Source organism: Natrix helvetica (genome assembly GCF_964273705.1).
Source record: "Natrix helvetica genome assembly, chromosome: 13".
NCBI classification, from domain to species: Eukaryota; Metazoa; Chordata; class Lepidosauria; order Squamata; family Natricidae; genus Natrix; species Natrix helvetica.
Window position 1 is genome coordinate 9,050,130 of NC_138557.1, and position 21,741 is coordinate 9,071,870.

The window sequence follows — 21,741 nt, forward strand, 5'->3', positions numbered from 1 at the left end:
CTGGAGTGGGGAGGGAATAGGGATTTTGCAGTATCCTTTCCCTGGAGTGGGGAGGGAATGGGGATTTTGCAGTATCCTTCCCCTGGAGTGGGGAGGGAATGGGGATTTTGCAGTATCCTTTCCCTGGAGTGGGAAGGGGATGGGGATTTTGTAGTGTCCTTCCCCGGTCATGCCCACCAAGCCGCGCCACGTCCACAGAACCAGTAGTAAAAACTTGGAATCCCACCACTGGCCTATATTCCCCTAAACCTTGACAAAGCTGGGTCTTTGGATGTTTCCCCAATGCCTCATCTTGGCAGCTCTGAATAACTGCAAGCCCGGACTTCCCTCCCCTGCCTCTCCTTGGCATTTCGCTTCCGAGAGAAACGTCCTTGGGGGAGGGAGGCCAATCCCCTCCCAAGAAAACTCCTTTCAGGCAAGCTGCATTTTGTACCATTGGCAGGATCAGTGTGTTTATTGTGAATCCACAGTCTAGGCTCCGGGGCCAAAATGGACTCTGCGCTGGGTGCCAGGCCCGAGGGAGGAGAAGAATGCCCCCCGCGTGCCCCCCTCCCTGGGCACCCCAGCATTCCCACCATGTGTGATCTGCAGGCTTCTTCCGGGCAATGGGACGGCTCAGCATTTTCAAAAGCCAGCTGAGCAGCCAACTTCGTGCCCCGCCAGCCCCCTCCCCTTCTATTTGTCCAGTTCTCGCTGCACTCCGAGGCGCCTGCGTTGTCTTAAGAGTGAAATTGAAAATTTTCTCTTGTGGAGCGGCCTCTCCTGCCTTCCTTAAGAGCCATTCTTGATTTTGGCTAGGAATTGTTGAGCCCACCAATCTTCCAGGTCGATGGGAACAAAATCTAAAGAAAAAAAAAGGGGGGGGGGGAAAGAGAGAAAGTTAAGACATTTGCAAATTTCCCCACAAAGAAAAGCTGCTTAAGTGTGTCATTTCTTTCCACCCAACCATCAGAGCAGAGGTGGCATTCAGGCAGTTGTCTCCGGTTCGGGAGAATCGGTAGCGGCAGCTGCGGGAGGCTCCACCCAACCTCCCCGACGTAATGCGCAAGCACTGCGCATGCACAGATGGCAGTGCACATGCACAGATGTGGCGCACACACGCGCGCTCACGTTTGCGAACCGGTAGGGAAGGTAAGTGAATCACACCTCTGCTTTAGAGCCATGTTTCTTGACCTGAGCGATTTTAAAACAGGTGGACTTCAACTCCCAGAATGGAGTTTTTATTGCTGGCTGGGGAATTTTTAAAGGGGTGAGAAACACTGCTTATGAAATGGCTGTGGGGATTCTCAGGCATCCAGGTCAGGGTTATCCCAGAGGTGCTTTTTTCAAGAGGCAGCTGGATTTTCTGCTTTTTCTTTTGAAGGCATTTCGCTTCTCATCCAAGAAGCTTTTCCAGCTCTGACTGGCTGGTGGGGAATGGAAGGGTTTACATTCCTTGCAGACAACAGCTGGTCATTTGCATCCTCTTGGAGAGCCCTTGAGGCCACATGGAGGTTTGTCTGTTTCCTTAAGGTCACCCGAGTAGTGCAAGTGAGTGTGAAACCTTCCTGTGTTCAACAAGAAGGGACTCTGGGCAGAAAACATCCTGCAGCAAGCAGAGTTCTACAACACACTCCTTTCCAGCAGTCCCAAGTAGCCTCTGCAATGTTTGCACGACTCAGGTGTCCCCGAGGACACAGACAAACCTCCAAGTGGCCTCAACGACTCTCTAAAAGGATTCAAATGACCAGCTCTGTCTGCAAGGAGTATAAATCCTTCCGTTCCCCGCCATCCAGTTAGAGCTGAAGAAGCTTCCTGGATGAAAAGCGAGACCTCTTCAAAGAAAAAACAAAAAGTCCAGTTGCCTCTATTTCTGCTGACTGCCGGCTGCCTGCAAGTTGGCAGTCCAAATCTCACCAGGCTCCAGATTGACTCAGCCTTCCGTCCTTCTGAGGTGGGTAAAACGAGGAGCCAGATTATTGGGGGCAGGAGGCTGACTCTGTAAACCACTTAGAGAGGGCTGGAAAGCATTGTAAAGTGGTATATAAGCCTAAGTGCTATTGCTATTGCCCTTCCTTCCTTCCTTCCTTCCTTCCTTCCTTCCTTCCTTCCATGCATCCATGCATGCATCCATCCAGTGGTTAGAATGCAGTATTGCAGGCTAATTCTGCCAGCTGCCAGCAGTTCGAGTCTCACCGGCTCAAGGTTGACCCATCAACCTTCCATCCTTCCAAGGTCAGTAAGCTGAGGACCCAGATTTTGGGGGGCAAATAGTCTGACTCTAGCTGTAAAGCACTGTGAAACGGTACATAAGTCTAAGGGCTCTTGCTACTGCTATTTCTCCTATGTTGTAGAGCACCGTTCCTCAACTTTAGCAACTTTAATGCGGGTGGACTTCAGCTCCCAGAATTCCTCAGCCAGATTGCTTCTACTTGGATTTAGGGAGAAGTAAAGGCTCGGGAATGGGTCGTTTCCCTACTCACCTTTCAATTCAGGACTGGGTGTTTTCTCTGTGTATTGTATTGGGCCAGATCCACTGTCTCCCTGCTCTCGACTGTCCAGCTGCTGTTCCACTTGTTGCCAAGCTAGAAGCAGGAAGAAAAGAACACACAGGATGTCCTCAACTTAGGACCGTTCATCCGAAGTCACGTCGACACTGAAAAAAGTGTCACGCTTACGAATGTGGCAGCATCCCTCGTGGTCCCTCTGATCAAAATTCAAGTGTTGGGCAACTGACTTGTAGTTACGACGGTTGCAGTGTCCCGTGTGTGTGTGTGTGTGTGTGCCTTGTGATTCGTCTTTAGCAACCTTCCAACCAAGATTCACGTAACCCCCAAGTTACCAACTTATCGACTGCAGGGATTCCCTTGGCGAGAAAGCTCGCCAACTCAACCGTCTTGCTTAGCAATGGGAATTTTGGACTCCATTGTGGTTGTAAGTCAAGGGCCATTTGTTGAAAGGGTCCCCACCCTGATGGGTGGTCCCCCTCCATAAAAAAACGTTAAGTCAAAAAAGTTTGATTTTGTCGCCTGCGGTTGTCTTGGTTTCATTTGTGTCTTTTGACAAGAAAAAAAATCAGGGGGAACAACGGCCGATGACCTCATTTTTGTTTTGCAAATAGTTTTTTTTCCCTTTCAAATTCATTCATAGATATGCATTCTTGTAATTGCTATTTAACATTTATCTATTCATCGTTAATCTCTATACTCATTTTTACACACATGTATAGAATACCTTTCTTGCAATAACCTTCTATCTTCTCAACCTCCCTTCTCTGCCTTCTTCTCTCCTCCTCTCCTTCCTCCTTTCTTCTTCACCTCTCTTCCCCCTCCTCCTCTCTTCTCCTCCTTCTTACCCTCTCTCCTCCTCTTAATTCCCCTCCCTTACTCCCTCTGCTTTACCCTTTCTTCCTTTCCCTCCTCATCCTTCCTCCTTTCTTCTTCCCCTCTCTTCCCCTCCTCTTCTCCTCCTTCTTACCCTCTCTCCTCCTCTTAATTCCCCTCCTTTACTCCCTCGGCTTTACTCTTTCTTCCTTTCCCTCCTCATCCTTCCACCTTTCTTCTTCCCCTCTCTTCTCCTCCTTCTTACCCTCTCTCCTCCTCTTAATTCCCCTCCCTTACTCCCTCTGCTTTACCCTTTCTTCCTTTCCCTCCTCATCCTTCCTCCTTTCTTCTTCCCCTCTCTTCCCCTCCTCTTCTCCTCCTTCTTACCCTCTCTCCTCCTCTTAATTCCCCTCCTTTACTCCCTCGGCTTTACTCTTTCTTCCTTTCCCTCCTCATCCTTCCACCTTTCTTCTTCCCCTCTCTTCCCCTCCTTCTTACCCTCTCTCCTACTCTTAATTCCCCTGCCTTACTTCCTCTGCTTTATCCTTTCTTCCTTTCCCTCCTCATCCTTCCTTTCTTCTTCCCCTCTCTTCTCCCTCATATATCGTCATATTTTAACAACCCCATAATCCTTTGCGGTGTGGAGTCTGGGCAATTCAAAGGAACTAGCCGAGTGTTTTATATGGTCAGACACCCATCAGAGAAAAGAAATAAACAAGGGCAACAAAGGAAAGGAGGAAGGATGAGAAGGGAAAGGAAGAAAGGATAAAGGAGAGGAAGTAAGGGAGAGGAATTAAGAGTAGGAGAGAGGGTAAGAAGGAGGAGAAGAGAGGAGGGGGGAAGAAAGGGAAAAAAGAAAGAATGAGAGGAGAAAAGAAGAAGGCAGAGAAGAAAGGTTGAGAAGATAGAAGCAGCAAAGGCTGTTGCAAAATAAGATGGAGGCACGGGGTGGCAAGAAAGTAACCCAAACTGTATTCCATATATTTGTAAGAAAATAACGATCAAGATGAATGATGAATCGATAAATGTAATTAGTAAATTATAAGAGTGTATATTTGTGAATGAATTTGGAAGAGAAAAATTTAAAAAAAACTTTAAAATACATAAATAAATAAATGGCCGGATCCCTTCCTGTCGCCAGTGCGGAGTTTTTGTTCAGCATTCTCATTGTGCCCAGAGAGAGAGAAATATCTGCCTCTACTTAGGATTGAACTCACAGCCTCCTGATATATACAACCACTGGTGGGATTCAATTTTTTTTACTACAGGTTGTGTAGGCGTGGCAGGGGAAGGATACTGCAAAATCCCCATTCCCTCCCCACTCTCAAAATTCCCGCTACCCCTGGCTGAATACAACCCAACAGCAAACAAGGCATCGGGGCTCCATCAGTGTTTTCGCTTCCTCCTAGAACAGCATTTTTCAAACTTCAACTTCCAGAATCCTTCAGCCCGCATGCTGGGAGTTGGGGAATTCTGGGAGTTGAAGTCCACACTTCTTTAATTGGCCACACTTGAAGACTCCTGTCCCAGAGTCGGCCAGGAGTTCGCTTACCTTCGTACACAAAGCGGACATTTTCTTCGTGAGCTACGGTGTAGTTTTCCTCTGTGGTTGTGGGGGGCGAGATCATCAACGGGGGTCTCTTTCCATTGACCCTGTTGAACACAAGCTTGGGAAGGGGGCTGCGAAGACAAAAGAGAAGAGAAGAGGATTTGATTTAATTTATGTTAGGAATACAGATGCTCCTGGACTGACGACCTGTTGTTTAAGGGCTGTTCAGAGAAGAGAAAAGAAGAGAAGAGAAGAGAAGAGAAGAGAAGAGAAGAGAAGAGAAGAATGGAAATGGAATCAAATGGAATAGAAGGATAGGATAGGATAGGATAGGATAGGGAATGGAATGGAATAGAATAGAATAGAATAGAATAGAATAGAATAGACTAGAATAGAATAATGGAAATGGAAAGGAATGGAATATAATATAATAGAATAGAATAATGGAAATGGAAAGGAATGGAATATAGGATAGGATAGGATAGGATAGGATAGGATAGGATAGGATAGAATAGGATAGAATAGAATAATGGAAATGGAAAGGAATAGAATAGAATAATGGAAATGGAAAGGAATGGAATAGAATAGAATAATGGAAATGGAAAGGAATGGAATAGAATAGAATAGAATAATGGAAATGGAAAGGAAAGGAATGGAATATAGGATAGGATAGGATAGGATAGGATAGAATAGAATAGAATAGAATAGAATAGAATAATGGAAATGGAAAGGAAAGGAATGGAATATAGGATAGGATAGGATAGAATAGATTCTTTATTAGCCAAGTGTGATTGGACACACAAGGAATTTGTCTTTGGTGCATATGCTCTCAGTGTACACAAGGAGAATAAAAATGCATTCATCCAGACTAAAAAGATACAACACTTAGTGACAGTCAAATTAGTTCCAGATGTTTTCCCTGTGCCCTCAGAAGCATTCTAGAATAGAATAGAATAATGGAATAAAGAATCAGGAATAGAACAGAACAGAAAAGAACAGAATAGAATAAAATAATGGAAATGGAATGGAATGGAACAGAATAGAACGGAACAGAACAAAGAATCAGGAATAGAATAGAAATATGAGGAAAGGTTGACCATCCATCATCCAAGCTAATTCTTGCACTGGCTGGTCCCAGGGATTTAACTGTCTGTTTATAATCTTTCCTAATCCTGAGTCAGATTAGTGAAAGAGCCACAATCTTTGGCACAGGATGGGTGGAAGATTGCATCAGCCTTCAAAGGAGACAGAGTGGAGACCTAATCAAAGGAGAATCCCTGGGTTTAAAAATCAAAACGATCACACATCACATCGGAGGCTCCTTGCCTCCCACTCACTCCTCCTCTACCAGAACCATTTTTGAAGTGGCACGGAATTTGCAGAAAATCAATTTGGAATTGCATTTCCAGACCCAATCCAAATTGGAGTTCCTAATGAAGCTCTGGGTGTGAATTCGTGAGAAAAAAAATGCAGAGAAGAGCAACCAGGATGATGAGGGGACTGGAGGCTAGAACATACGATGAACAGTTGCAGGAACTGGGCATGGCTAGTCTAGTGGAGAGAAGGACCAGGGGAGACAGGATAGCAGTCTTCCAATATTTGAGGGGCTGTCACAGAGAGGAGGGGGATCAAGCTATTTTCCAAGGCACCTGAAAGCCAGATAAGGAAGAATGGATGGAAACTGTCCAAGGAGAGATTCAACCTGGAAATAAGGAGGAATTTTCTGACAGTGAGAACAATCAACCCATGGAACAGAAGTTGCCTTCAAAAGTTGTGGGAGCTTCATCACTGGAAGCTTTCAAGAAGAGACTGCACTGCCATCTATCAGAAATGGTGTAGGGTCTCCTGCATAGGAGGGGGGGGGTTGGACTAGATGACCTATAAGGCCCCTTCCAACTCTGTTAATCTAATCTAATTCTCGTTTCCTTTTGAGAATCTGCAAACTCCAACCTCTCAGGTTTGCAGTTCAGGTCAATAGAATAGGTATTTTCTACTCTACGTACAGGTCCTCGAACACAATGGAGCCCAAAATTTCTGTCGCTAAGCGAGACATTTGTTAAACAAGTTTGCCCCGTTTTTCGACCTTTCTTGCCGCAGTCGTTAAGTGAATCACTGCAGCTCTTAGGTTAGTCGTTTGGTTGGGAATCCGGCTTCCCCATCGACTTTGCTTGTCAGAAGGTCGCAAAAGGGGAACACGCCACCCCGGGACACTGCAACCGTCATAAATACGAGTCAGTTGCCAAAAGTCCATGATTGTGGGGATGCTGCAATGACCGTTAAGTGTGAAAAACACATGAACAAGTCACTTGTTTCAGTGCCGTCATAACTTCTAAGTGTCCCTGAACAAAGTCAACAAAAAAGCCAACACAGTTCTAGGCTGCATCAATAGAGGGATAGAATCAAGATCACGTGAAGGGTTAATACCACTTTATAATGCCTTGGTAAGGCCACACTTGGAACACTGCATTCAGTTTTGGTCGCCACGATGTAGAAAAGATGCAGAGAATCTAGAAAGAGTGCAGAGAAGAGCAACAAAGATGATTAGGGGACTGGAGACTAAAACATATGAGGAACGGTTGCAGGAACTGGGTATGTCTAGTTTGATAAAAAGAAGGTCCAGGGGAGACATGATAGCAGAGTTCCAATATCTCAGGGGTTGCCACAAAGAAGAGGGAGCAAAGCTGTTCTCCAAGGCACCTGAGGGCAGAACAAGAAGCAATGGATGGAAATTAATCAAGGAGAGAAGCAACTTAGAACTGAGGAGAAATTTCCTGACAGTGAGAACAATTAACCAATGGAACAGCTTGCCTCCAGAAGTTGTGAATGCCCCAACACTGGAAGTTTTTATGAAGATGTTGTATAGCCATTTGTCCGAAATGGTGTAGGGTTTCCTGCCTAGGCAGGGGGTTGGACTAGAAGACCTCCAAGGTCCCTTCCAACTCTGTTATTCTATTCTATTCTATTCTAAAGTGTTGTAAGTTGAGGGCTTACAACTTGCATTGGTGCAAACGAGAACCTTCACAAGCAAGCATGAGAATTCAACCTACGTTGGCATTCCTCAAACGTGAGTTCTTTCAGTTTGAGCCCATCCTTAAGCGAAACAGCCTTAAGTCGAGGACTATCTGCATTCCTTGAATGAAGAGGCAAGGCTAATTCTACTCCTCTTACTACTAATAATGTTTGACCTTTTGCTCAAGAATATGTAAGTCACCATCTAGAATGAGATTCTGGACTTTGTCCCAGTTTCTAAGTTCTCTGGGGCAGGAGTCCAATGCCATATGACCCACATTTTTCCACCTGATCACACTTCCACAACATCAAGCAAGTCACATGTTGTTTACTCTTCCTTCCCAACCCTCCCCCTCCTTCTGTGAACCCATCCAGGCCCTCTCCCAAATTCTCCTTGCAACTGGACATGCATTTTTTCCAAGGTCAGTAGAACAAACGGTCATTGTAAAAAAAACGGCCAGCGCCAAAGCTGAAAGAGACACAACAAGTGCGAAATGCAGGAAATGAATCAAAGAGGATCGATATGCACCTATGTGGATGTGGGTCTCTGACCTCACACTGGTGCCTTCCCGGCCCAAATTATATATTTTACCAACTGATAACCCGGCATTGCCCTGATATTTATTTATCCTAATCCTTTATTTATCCAAAGCCTTGATTTCGACAACAATTAAATTAGAGTAGAGTAGAAGAGAACGGAATACGGAATAGAATAGAATACAATAGAATAGAATGGAGAATCAGGAATAGAGTAGAGTAGAGTAGGAATAAGAATAGGAATAGGAATGGAGTAGAGTAGAGTAGAGTAGAGTAGAGTAGAGTAGAGTAGAGTAGAGTAGGAATAGGAATAGGAATACGAATAGGAGTAGAGTAGAGTAGAGTAGAGTAGAGTAGAGTAGAGTAGGAATAGGAATGGAATAAGAATGGAATAGAATAGAGAATCAGGAATAGAGTAGAGTAGAGTAGAATAGGAATAGGAATGGAATGGAATGGAATAGAATAGAATAGAATAGAGAATCAGGAATAGAGTAGAGTAGAATAGGAATAGGAATAGGAATGGAATAGAATAGAATAGAGAATAAGGAATAGAGTAGAGTAGGAATAGAATAGAATAGAATAGAATAGAATAGAATAGAATAGAATTCTTTATTGGCCAAGTGTGATTGGACACACAAGGAATTTGTCTTTGGTGCATATGCTCTCAGTGTACATAAGGGGAATAAAAAATACATTCATCAAGAATAAAAAGATGCAACACTTAGTGATAGTCGATAGATAGATAGATAGATAGATAGATAGATAGATAGATAGATAGGTAGGTAGGTAGGTAGGTAGGTAGGTAGGTAGGTAGGTAGGTAGGTAGATAGATAGATAGATAGATAGATAGATAGATAGATAGATAGATAGATAGATAGATAGATAGATAGATAGATAGATAGATAGATAGATAGATAGATAGATTAAATACACTTTGAAATAAAAGTTTTTCTTTGGGGGGAGAATGAATTGCATTGTTTTCTGTCCCCTTTCCATGCCTAAACATTGCAATGGCCAGATATCTTTTTTTTACCCCTCCACTCCATGAGGTCTAGAATCTTGTGCACAAATAGAAAGAGGAAACTTGGCAAACTGCCACTTGAACTATGCATATCATACAATGGTACCATAGTCTTAGCATTAAACATGATTGCTTTAACATGCCACACTTGCAGATTGTACACAAAAGCACTAAGACATATCATGGATTAGTGGTTCACAGTTGGCTTGGCTTATACAACATAAATTAGCCAATCATATCTTAGGTTTTTCTTTTTATACCAATTCAGCCCACAGGATGTCTATATACTCCAGCACATTCTCACCAATGTAGACCCCTAAAGAAAACTATAATTCCCTTAACCATGTTCAAGCCAATCCTTCAAATGCAGCTAAGTGAATTTATATATAATCCACCACTTTAAAGTTGCTGTTTATGGCAAAAGCTAATTTCTCTCTAGTTTTAGCATCTAATTCAGACTTCCCAACTATTTTCTGGCTTAGGATCTTGGTTTTAGAGGGGGTGGGGGCGTGCTTTTGCCTCCCCTTGGTTAGTTCATGCTCCCGCAAACTCTTCCTAGCCATAAAATAGGTTAATTTTGTTACATCATTTAACTTGTGTTGTGCAAACGCTGCTATTAAGCAAAGAAAGATTTATGAAGCACTTTTTGGACTCTTGCTGCATAAGTAAATACGCAGGGCCATAAATTATATAGACCAAAAAGAAGATAACTTTGTCAATGGGAGGTTGAGTATCTTACAAGTAGGTGGATTACCTTCGCGGTCTTGCGCAAAAGTCTTTTATTTTAGCAAAGATGGTCACAACGGTTGAATTTTCAAGCAGTTCAGCTATGGTAACGATAGATACAAACCGGGGGATGAAATTCAAAATTTTTGACTACCGGTTCTGTGGGCATGGTTTGGTGGGCATGGCAGGGGGAGGGTACTGCAAAATCTCCATTCCCTCCCCACACTGGGGCCAACCAGAGGTGGTATTTGCCGGTTCTCTGAACTACTCAAAATTTCAGAACCTGCTGAATTTCATCCCTGATACAAGCTCAAGGTAAACCGCTCCAAACTCGATTGCAGAAAATAGGACTTCAGCAACAGAGAGGTCAATGCCTGGAATGCTTTAACTGACTCCGTTGTTACATCCCCAAACCTCCATAATTCTAACCTGTCTACTGTGGACCTCACCCCAATCCCTTATTAGCAGATTTTTTAATTGTTTCCCTTCTACAACACATTACAGTCATTATATCAACATTGTTATATCATCATATCTGTACATGTATATAGCATTTCGCTTCTATATTTACACACCTTTATACACAGTTCTATATATATATGTATGTATGTATGTATGTATGTATATATGTGTGTGTGTGTGTGTGTGTGTGTGTGCGTTATATTTGTACTGATAAATAAATAAAGGGAGACTAGTATAGATCTATTTCGAGCTAATTAGCTCTCATCAGCTAGCCATACCCTTACTGGGATTTGAACCTGGGCTGTATATATCTTAGGCAGGAGTTTTAGCCACTAAAACTCCTGCCTAAGAAACCATTAGTAACACAAATACATACGTACATACATACATACATACATACATACATACATACATACATATATATATATATATATATTGTTTTTCGGCTTAATTAATTTTCTGGTTTTGCAGCCATTTGTACCAATTGTTCCAAATTTCATAATATTCCGACTCTTCTTTATCTTTTAATTTCAGTGTTAGTTTATCCATCTCTGCACAATCCAAATTTTTTTTAATCACTAATTCGTCCGAGGGGGCATTATTTTATTTCCAGCATTGGGCAAATGCTATTCTAGCTGTAGTTAGCAGATGTGTTTAATTTTCTTTGTATATTTCCCTTTGATTATTCCCAGCAGAAAGATTTCGGGTTTGTATTTTATGTTCTCCTGTAATTTCTTGCACCCACTTCCAGATTTTTGCCCAATATTTTTGTGTTTCCGGGCAGGTCCATCATATGTGATAAAAAGTCCCTTGTACTTTTTTACACTTCCAGCAGGTCGGCTTCATGTTTGGGTACATTTTAGCCAATCTTGTTGGTGGTAGACCTCACCCCATTCCTGAGAGGTCTGTAAATGCCTAACGTCCAGTCCTACTGTCTCCATTTATTCGTACCCATTTACTGTGTTTATCTTTATGTTTATGCTTTTACTGGTTATCTTTTACATGTTTGACAAACTAAATGAAATAAAAATAAATATGGTGAGTTCTAGTCCTGTCTTTGGCATGAAACCAGCTAGGTGACTTTGTGCCAGCCACTTTCTCTCAGCCTTAGGAAGGAGGCAATGGCAAACTGCTTCTGAAAAATGTGGCCCCCCAAAATTGCGGGGACTTCGCCAGAGAATCGAACACAATGGAATCGGAAGGGGGGAGAAAAGTTAACAATGTCTGGGCTTGCAAGTATCCAACCAGCCAGAAACAAAATCAACACTGCCTGGACTTCAAGCCATGTATAACACAAAGTAATAATTTGCTTTGCAACACAAAATGGGTTTTCTAGACCCAGGGAAATAGTATTGTCTACTTTTTCAGGGCCCTTTGAGGCATGGAGAAAGGAGTTTGAACCCAACTCAACTTACGACTACAATCGAGGCCAAAATTTAGCTAGCGAAGCGAGGCATTCGATCGGTGAGTTTTGCCCCGTTTTACGATTTTCCTTGCCACGTTTGTTTACATGAATGGCTGCAGTTGTTAAGTCAGCCGCACGGTTGTGAGGAGAATCGGTTTTCCCTGTTGACCTGGCGGGTCAGAAGGTCGCAAAAGGGGATTCCCCACCCACCCACCCACCTCCGGGACACCGGGATCGTCACAAACACAAGTCAGATGTTGAACATCCTAATATAAATCACGTGACCGTGGGGATGTTGGAAAGGTCGTAAGTGTGGGGAAAAAAGGTCAGAAAGTCTCTACTTTCAGCGCCGTTGTAACTTCGAACGGTCACTAAATGAACTGTGGTTAAGTCAAAGGCTACCTGTGCAGTATTGCAGTTGCATAATCAAAATTAAAGCCATTGTGTAATGCAAACGGCAGTATCAGGTGAACTCAAGGGTGGATCCATTTCTCACCACAAACGAATTCTATACCTGTGAGATATTTTTTTTCAGCCACGAAATAGTTTAACACACAATACGCTATAATTGACCCCCAATTACCCAAAGCACAACTGTTGTCTTCCTCGAACCAACAATCTATACATACATACATACATACATACATACATACATACATACATACATACATATATATATATATATATATATATATATAAATGGCTGTGTGTGTGTGTGTGTGTGTGTGTGTGTGTTCCAGCATAACTCTGGAAGACCTCAAGCAATTTCAATCAAACTTGATACACAGATGACTTACTCACTGGAAACAAATACTCTAAGGGTAAGTCACCCCTAACACCCCTCAATGTGTGTGTTCTGTTAAGATGCAGCCTGTTGTGCCTTCAAATGGCTTCTACTGTACAGCAAAGTGGAGTTGCCATGGTAATGGCTTCACAGTACTCCACATGGGGGCTTCCTCTGGTAAGGGGGAAAATCCAATATTAGAAATTACATTTGGACCGGACATTGTCCCCCTATGAATAAATACCCGGGCAACGCCAGGGTTATCAACTTGTGCCCAAATAAATGAACAATTCATATTACGGCATGGTGGTGACCGACTTTAGGGGTTTTCAAACATTTTTCAGGCTGCAGAACCTGTTCAAAATGGAAATAAACAAGTGGGAGTTTCCTAGATTAAAAGGCAAAGCTCAAAGCTTGCACAGTTAATCCTCAATTCTCAATCCTTCGTTTAGCGACAGTTCAAAGCTACAACAGCACGGGGAAAAAGTGACTTGCAACCAGTCTTTGCACCCTATGACCGTTGTAGCATCCTCACAGTTATGAGATTCAAAATTCGGGGGTGTGGCATTTGGCATATTATTCACAAATGGTTGCAGGATCCCGGGGTCATGCGTGGCCTTCTCAGCTGGCTTCCCACAAGCAAAAAAAAGGGGGGGGGACTGGTTTTGCTTTGCAACTGCGTGATTCACTTAACAACTGGGGAGGTTTTGCTTAAGAACGGTGGCAAAAAAGAGTTGCAAAATCTGGCATTACTCATTAAAGAACTTGCCTTGCTTGGTGATGAAAATTCTGTTCCCAAATTGTCATAATTCGAGAAATATTTGTACAAAATGGGCTACGTTTGAGTGATTTCTTTTTTTTCTTCATCCTCAATCCTTCCAAGCTTGCCACTTCCAACACTATTTCCAAAACTCTGCCCTGCTTAGCCCAACGGGCTGAATAGTTGCATTTCCACTGCAGGCTGGATTATATACCACAGGCAGTCCTCGACTCACTAAATGATTCACTTAGTGACCGCACAAAGTTACGACGGCACTGAAAAAAGTGACCTATGACCATATTTCACAGTTACAACCTTTGCAGCCTCCACATCATCAAAATTCAGAGGCTGGGCAACTGGTTCATTTTTATGATGGTTGCTGCGTCCCACGATCCCCTTTTGTGATCCCCTTTGACCGACAAAGTCAAAAGGGAAGTTAGATTCACTTAAGAACCTGATTACTAACTTAACCCCTGCCATGATTCACTTAACAACCTGGTTACTAACTCAACCCCTGCCATGATTCACTTAGCAACTGGGTTACTAACTTGTCAACTTCAGGGACTCGGTTAACAATTGTGGCAAGAAAGATCATAAAACGGGGCAGGACTCACGTAACAAATGTCTCCCTTAACCACAGAAATTTGGGGCTCCGTTGTGGTCATAAGTTGAGGACTACTTGTATTCAACTTCAGTTTAGTGCATCCTGTGAATCCAAGCAGACAGCATGTAAACCCAAAAGCGGATACATGTTTGAACAAAAGATCTCTGCAATTAGCCATCCAATTAATACTGTCTAGTCTACAAGATAAAGGTAAAGGTACCCCTCGCACATACGTGCTAGTCGTTCCCAACTCTAGGAGGCGGTGCTCATCTCTGTTTCAAAGCCGAAGAGCCAGCGCTGTCCGAAGACGTCTCCGTGGTCATATGGCCGGCATGACTCAACACCGAAGGCGCACGGAACGCTGTTCCCTTCCCACCAAAGGTGGTTCCTGTTTTTCTACTTGCATTTTTACCTGCTTTCGAACTGCTAGGTTGGCAGAAGCTGGGACAAGTAACAGGAGCTCACTCCATTACGCAGCGCTAGGGATTCGAACCATCGACCTTTCTGATCGACAAGCTCAGTGTCTTAGCCACTGAGCCACCGCATCCCTCACTGTCTAGTCTAGTGGACTTCAACTCCCAGAATTCCCCAGCCAGTGCCTACAGATCTTAAAAGCTGTCATGGTTGAAAAACGGGAGTCTAGACGCTGGCTGAGGGATTCTGGGAGTTGAAGTCTACCTCTCTTAACCTTAACTTTGAGAACATCCCTTTTCCTCCATGGGGAGGGGGAGGGGGGTGTCCAAGCCAAGTACCCAGAAGAGCAAAGGCAGCTTTGCTAGGTGGCTCAGTGGCTCAGACACTGAGCTTGTCGATCAGAAAGGTCGGCGGTTCGAATCCCTAGTATGGGTCTCCTGCATGAGCAGGGGATTGGACTAGATGACCTCCAAGGTCCCTTCCAACTCTGTTTCTGTTAAGAGTGCGCCGGGGCACCCAAAGGAATGCAAAAGAGCCCCAGTGCTCAGCATCTCCTCCCCGCCTAATTGCAGAAAATATGACTTCAGCAGCAGAGTGGTCAATACCTGGAATGCTCTAGCTGACTCTGTGGTTTCTTCCCCAAACCCCCAAAACTTTAACCTTAGACTGTCTATCTGTTGACCTCACCCCATTCCTAAGAGGTCTGTAAGGGGGCGTGCATAGGCGCACCAGCGTGCCTACCGTACCTGTCCTTTTCATTTGTATCCTTTTCATGTATTCAAAATCAAGTTTATACTTTTATCTGTTAACCCCATTCACAATAATAATACAAACAGTATGTGAAATTCTTATCTTCCAACTTCAAAAATATTGATCTCCTTTCATATTTCTTTTACATTTCCCCTCCCCCCCCCTCTTAAGTCATAAGCAACATTTCTTTGAGCCCCTATATTTGTTATCCCTTCCTAGGGATTGGCCTGCCACATTGTGAAAATCACTCATTATGCCACTTTGATCTGTTATCTCATATACGCATGACGAATCAATTGCAACTCCCTAAAACTGTAGCCCAAGGAAGGCGGGCATTCAAAAGGTTTAGCACGCCTCCTTCATGCTCCTGCAACCCCCCCCCCACACACACACAACCCCCCCCCCTTCTCCTCTGCCTTGCCCTTCTCTAGGGCAAAGGCTGCCTGCTGGGTACCTGCCCCCACCCCTCATCTCATGACATCATTTGACGTCACCTGCCTACTCCCCCTTCCCTCCCCCAAAGGAGATTCCCCTCCCTACAGGCGGCACGTGTGAGCGGGTTGTCCTTGCCAGCCACGTGGCTCAGAGGGGGTGATAGCCGCCGGGTGGAGGGGGTGGAGGGCGGGCAACCCCCCCTCTCCTTCTACCACACACCCCACTACCCTCCTCCCTCCCCCCCCCCCGCCCCTTGGGAGCCATGTGGCCACAAGGACAGCCGGCAGCCTCCCGACAAGGTCACCTCCACTTCCCTTCCGGGGAGGCTGCCAGCTGCTCTGCCCGAGACCCCAACCCGGGCCAGCCAGGCCGTCCAGGGGCCACCCCCTGGCCTCCACCCATCGCCCCCCGCCCCGGGCCAGGGAGACCGCAGGCGGCGGAGCCAGCCTGCGGGCAAGCAGCGCGCAAGGTCACCGGGCAGCGGGAGGGACGTCCTCTCGCCGCCGCGGGGTTGCGTCGCCGGCCTGGACGACCCCTACCATCATGGGACCCCCTCCTCACCTTGCAAGGGGCCACGAGCCCAGCTCCGGCTGCTGTTGGTGCTGCTGCTGCTGCGGCCGCCGGCATTTCAGATCGATCAATTTGCTCTCCACCTGCTGCGTGGGACCTGCGGGGGCGAGAGAGAGAGAGAGGCGCGATCCGGACACCTGGCTGGGCCTGCGGAACGGCCCGACACTTGACAGCCCGTCCGGGATGGGAGGAGGGGATGCAATTAAAGGAGGGGTGGGCGCCTTTTGCAGAACGAGCAAGGATTGAGCTCTCGCAGATTTTCCCAGATTGGGGGGGGGGATCGCGGCTCCCGATCTTCCCCCTGCTGGCTGGGGAAGATGGGCATTGTGGTCCGGGGTAGATGAGGGGGAAGCCTGCCTTACCTGTCCTCCTCTGCGTGGCTAGCTTGCTCGGGCCCTTGGTAATGGTGTACATCATCAGCGTCCCCTCCCCCGGAGCAAGGCTGGCCAGGCGCTCAAGCGTTCCCGATCCTAACGCAGGGGATCCAGCTCCCTGCTGGGCATTTCCCGGGAGCCGGGTTCGAAAGAGGCTCCTCCCGTTGGGGAGGGCCGCCCCGCCTTTCGGCCAGAGTCCCCGCACCGCTTGCAGGACCCCAAGGGAGACGGCCAGAGAGAGAGAGAGAGAGACTCACTCTTCCCCTCGCCGGCCTGGGATTTTCACTTGGCCGGCCACAAGGCGCCAGTCCCCTTTAAGGCCGCCCAGCGCAGGGCCGGCCAGCCGGAGCTTGCCTCCAGCACGCCCCCCTTCCACTTCGTGGCTGCGCTTTTTTAAAGGCGCCGAGCGCTTTTGGCCGGGATTCCAGGCTTCGGTTTGCGCAAGGGAGGCGCCCCGTGGGAGCTTGCCTGCCTGGATCGGCTCCCGTGACGTTCCCACGTGGGTCCCGAGCCCGGGCAATCGCGAGATAAAGAGGGGCAGGGGCAGCCCGTTGCATGCTTGCTTGCTTTATTTATTTGCTTATTTATCATTTATTTGCTTTGCTTATTTATTATTTATTTGTTATGTTACGTTATGTTGTTATTTATTTATTGGTTGCAAAGGTAAAGGTTCCCCTCGCACACACAGTATGCGCTAGTGGTTCCCGACTCTAGGGGGCGGTTCTCATCTACGTTTCAAAGCCCAAGAGCCAGCGCTGCCCGAAGACGTTCTCTGTGGTCATGTGACCGGCATTACTAAGCGCCAAAGGCATTTTTTTAACGTGTTTTTGAACTTTTAGGTTGGCAGAAGCTGGGACAAGTAACGGGAGCTCCCTCCGCTAGGGATTCAAACCGCTGAACTTTCTGATCAACAAGTTCAGTGTCTTAGCCCTTGAGCCATCAGTCCCCCTATCTATCTATCTATCTATCTATCTATCTATCTATCTATCTATCTATCTATCATCTATCATCTATATCTATCTATCTATCTATCATCTATATCTATCTATCTATCTATCTATCTATCTATCTATCTATCTCTCTATCATCTATCTATCTATCTATCTATCTATCATCTATCTATCAATCATCTATCTATCAATCATCTATCTATCTATCATCTATCTATCTATCTATCATCTATCATCTATATCTATCTATCTATCTATCATCTATATCTATCTATCTATCTATCTATCTATCTATCTCTCTCTCTATCATCTATCTATCTATCTATCGTAAGGGTACAAGCAACAAAGTTACAGTCATGCGGTCATAAGTGGGAGATGATGGGAGATAGGAACGATGAGAAGACTAATAGTTATAGTTAATGCAACCTTAGTAAATATTTTGACAGTGGTGAGGGAATTAGTTGTTTAGCAGAGTGATGGCGTTCGGGGGGGGGGAAACTGTCTAGTTGTTCTGATGTGCAGTACCCTATAGCGTCGTTTTGAGGGTAGGAGTTGAAACAATTTATGTCCAGAATGTGAGGGGTCCCTCTTTTTGACTCGTGCAGTGTCCAGGTCCTCAATGGAAGACAAGGTTGGTAGCCATTGTTTTTTGACGGCTGCAGTTTCCCTTCCCCCACGCCCCCGGGGTCCTGTCTTTTGCAACCTTCTTGCAAGCAAAGTCGACAGGAAACCTAAATTCACTCCTCTTCAGTTATAAGAGAAGAACCTAGAGAAGCGATGGTGAACTTTTTCAGCGCCAAGTGCCAAAAAGGTCGCCCGGAAAAGCGCACGCGCATTCACTCCTTCGTCAGGGCCATACTCTGGAAAAGCTGAACCTCTGGGTCCTTGAACGTATGCGCTCGTGACGACAGCCGATCGTCATGCATGCATGTGCACTAGAAACCTGGAAGATAAATAGGCAAGGCCGCACTTTGGGCACCTGTCCCATAGGTTCTCCATCACGGACCTCGAGAGTTCTTAGAAAGGCAGGATGGTGCAATGGTGAAGGTGTTCGCCTAGAAAGCAGATGGTGAATTCTGGTCCCCGCCTTTGGCATGAAAACCAGCTGGGTGACTTTGGGTCAGTCCTTCTCTCTCTCTTACCTTTACCTTTACCTTTATTTCGATTTTTATACCGCCCCCTCTCCCCAAAGGGACTTGGGGCGGTGTACAGTCAAATAAAACAGATAAAATGGAATATAAACATACAAACATAAAAAACATAGAAGAGGAGGCAATACGACACTGTACAAAGTAAAGTAGATAAAAGCAATATTTCAACAACCCTAAAAAATACCCAATTAAAATTACCCAGTTAAAATATATCTGCCAGGAGGTATAATAAGGTTATGAATGGTCCAGGCCGGCTAAACGGAACAGGTGAGTCTTCAGTTTTCGTCGAAAGGAGGGAAAGTCGGTGGTGGTTCTGATATCGGGGGGGGGGGGGGGGAGGTCATTACAGAGGGTTGGGCCCATCACAGAGAAGGCTCTACTCCTAGGTGCCGCCCATTGGCATTGCTTAGTGGACGGCATCCGGAGGAGTCCCTCCCTGTGACAGCGAATCGGTCGCAGGGAAGTGTGCGGTAGGATGCGATCCCGCAAGTACCTAGGTCCTCTCTCTCATGCCAACCCACATATAGTTTCTGTGGGGAAAATAGGAACAAGGGGCATTAGGTATGCTTTTTATAATTAAAAAAAATTTAAGTAAATATAAATGTAGAAATAATTTTATAAAAATAATAAAGGTGGGATAAAAATCTAAATAATAATAATAATAGTAGTAAAAAAAACTACTTTTGGGGAAAGTTTAAATTTCTCCTTGCAGCTGGCTAGTGCCCCCTCCTTCTAGTAAAGCAGCTGCTTTCTTCATTTTGCAGAAGCTCATATTGGATGCAAAGGGACCTTCAATTTTTCGATCACCGATCTTTCATCTCTCTGTAGAGTCAAGACATTTTAAAGCTGGAGAGTGAAAGCAAGGCCCTTTCTTCTCCCATGCTTTTTTTTAAAAAACCAAAGTAGTCATTTAAAAAACAAACAGGCTTTATTAAAGGTTTTACAAAGAAGATAAAAACACACAGAAACTACAAAAAGCAAGAAAGGGGAAAAGGGAAGGAAGGAACGGGAAGGAAAAGAGAAAGGGAGGGAGGAAGAAAGAAAGGAAAGAAGAAAGAAAAGAGAAAGAGAAAGAAGGGAGAAAGGGAAGGAAGGAATGAAAGGGAGGGAGGGAGGAGGGAAAGAAAAGAGAAAGCGAGGGAGGGAGAAAGATAAAGAAAGGAAAGAAAAAGAAAGGAAGGAATGGAAGGGAGGGAGGGAGGGAGGAGGGAAAGAAAAGAAAAGGAGGGAAGGGAAAAAAGGAAAGAAAGAAGGAAGGGGGGGAAAAGCTGTCCTTAGTGATTAATATCTTTGCACTTCCAGTTTCTAAGCAGCAATACTGCAGGGATTTGATTTCACTCCTGCATTGACTGTGGGGAATAATATGAATCAAGTTAGCTTAAAAAGAAAGACAGAAATGAATTCTTAGGTTGATAAACATATAAAAGCCATTTCAGTACCAAGGAAACATTGTAACTCCATTCCAAAACTGTAACACAGCCACCACTCCAGAGTGTATGTTCCCTTCACAATAAATAAATAAATATACCAGATACGTGTTTGAAAATGTTTCCCTGGGAGAGAGATCCGTAGTGTTTTCGTCCTTAAAATACACCCTCCGGGTGTGCAAAGTCCATGCCCTGCTGCAAACCGATCTTGCTTAAGTTAAGGATTGACCTACAAATGGATTTAATGTCTGGGTCATAGGTGAGAAGAATATGCTGGAAGATTATCCCGGGCGAATGGACAGGCTCTGCTTGAATTTGTCCCTCTTCCTTCTGCTTCACCCCACAAGAGAAGATGAGCTCCAAAGAGCTCACACAAACACAAGCCTTCTAAAATCATTGTTACAGATAGACCTCGACTTCACAACCGCAGTTGGGAGCAGAATTGCAATGGTTCCCCAGGCAGCGTGCTTAGCCACTGCAAGGAAGGACAGGACAGAATAGGATAAAGTAACAGTAGAATAGAATAGAATATAGCATAAAATAGAGAATAGAGAATAGAATACTGGAATGAAGAATAGAACACAGAATAGAATATAGAATAAAATAGAATTGAATAGTATAAAACAGAATAGAATATAGAACATAGTATAGAATAGAATATAAAATAGAATGGAATATAAAACATAGAATACAATATAGAATAGAATAAAATAGAATATAGAATAGAACAAAATAGAATATAGAATAGAATAGAATAGAATAGAATGTAAAATAGAATAGAATATAGAACATAGAATAGAATAGAGAACAGAATAGAATAGAAAGAATATAAAATAGAATAGAATAGATTAGAATAGAATAGAATAGAATAGAATATAGAACAGAATAGAATAGAATAGAAAGAATAGAAAATAGAACAGAAAATAGAACATAGAATAGAATAGAGAATATAATATAATATAGAATAGAATATAAAATAGAATATAATATAGAACATAGAATAGAATAGAAAGAATAGAAAATAGAATAGAAAATAGAAAATAGAATAGAATAGATAATAGAGAATAGAGAATAGAGAATAGGATACAATATAGAATAGAATATAAAATAGAATAGAAGTTGGAAGGGACCTTGGAGGTCTTCTAGTCCAGCCCCCTGCTCAAGCAGGAGAACCTATATACTATTTCAGACAAGTGTCTACAAGTGGTAGACAATTCTGCTCCCAACTGTCTGCTGGGGATTTCTGGGATTCCCCTCCTCTTCAAGAGCTCAGGGACGAAATAATGCAGCCTTAATCTCATGTCATTTGACGCTTTGCAAAAATTCATCCCTGCCTTTTCCCCCCCAAACTGCGGGGCATCGCGGCTGGTTTCTGTTGAAGAATTGCACGAGGGAAGGAAAGGCCGCTCGCGAATTTCAAAAGGATTTTGAACAAAACGGGTTTCCCAGGCGCGCCGCTGGTGTAGTGGTATCATGCAAGATTCCCATTCTTGCGACCCGGGTTCGATTCC

At 44.5% G+C, this 21,741-nt stretch overlaps 2 protein-coding genes across 2 annotated transcripts in view; one reads left to right on the plus strand and one right to left on the minus strand.

The window, feature by feature from the left end:
* ABCA3 (ATP binding cassette subfamily A member 3) overlaps nucleotides 1–21,741 on the plus strand; it is a 392,707-nt gene that overhangs the window by 78,011 nt on the left and 292,955 nt on the right. The window lies entirely within an intron of this gene.
* Nucleotides 424–17,061, minus strand: MCRIP2 (MAPK regulated corepressor interacting protein 2). The gene is made up of 5 exons (XM_081965956.1): nucleotides 16,691–17,061; nucleotides 16,320–16,425; nucleotides 4,855–4,982; nucleotides 2,463–2,564; nucleotides 424–842 (listed from the first exon to the last, which is right to left on the minus strand). Exons 1-5 carry the CDS (start codon nucleotides 16,743–16,745, stop codon nucleotides 772–774), a joined length of 462 nt encoding a protein of 153 aa, XP_081822082.1. The 5' UTR covers nucleotides 16,746–17,061; the 3' UTR covers nucleotides 424–771.

Coding starts and splice junctions, on each gene's coding strand:
- MCRIP2 (XM_081965956.1), bottom strand. CDS start 16,745: ATGATGTACACCATTACCAAGGGCCCGAGCAAGCTAGCCACGCAGAGG. Junction 4,983..16,319: donor GGCTCGTGGCCCCTTGCAAG/GTGAGGAGGGGG, acceptor TTGTCTTCGCAG/CCCCCTTCCCAAGCTTGTGT. Junction 843..2,462: donor ACCCAGTCCTGAATTGAAAG/GTGAGTAGGGAA, acceptor TTTTTTCTTTAG/ATTTTGTTCCCATCGACCTG.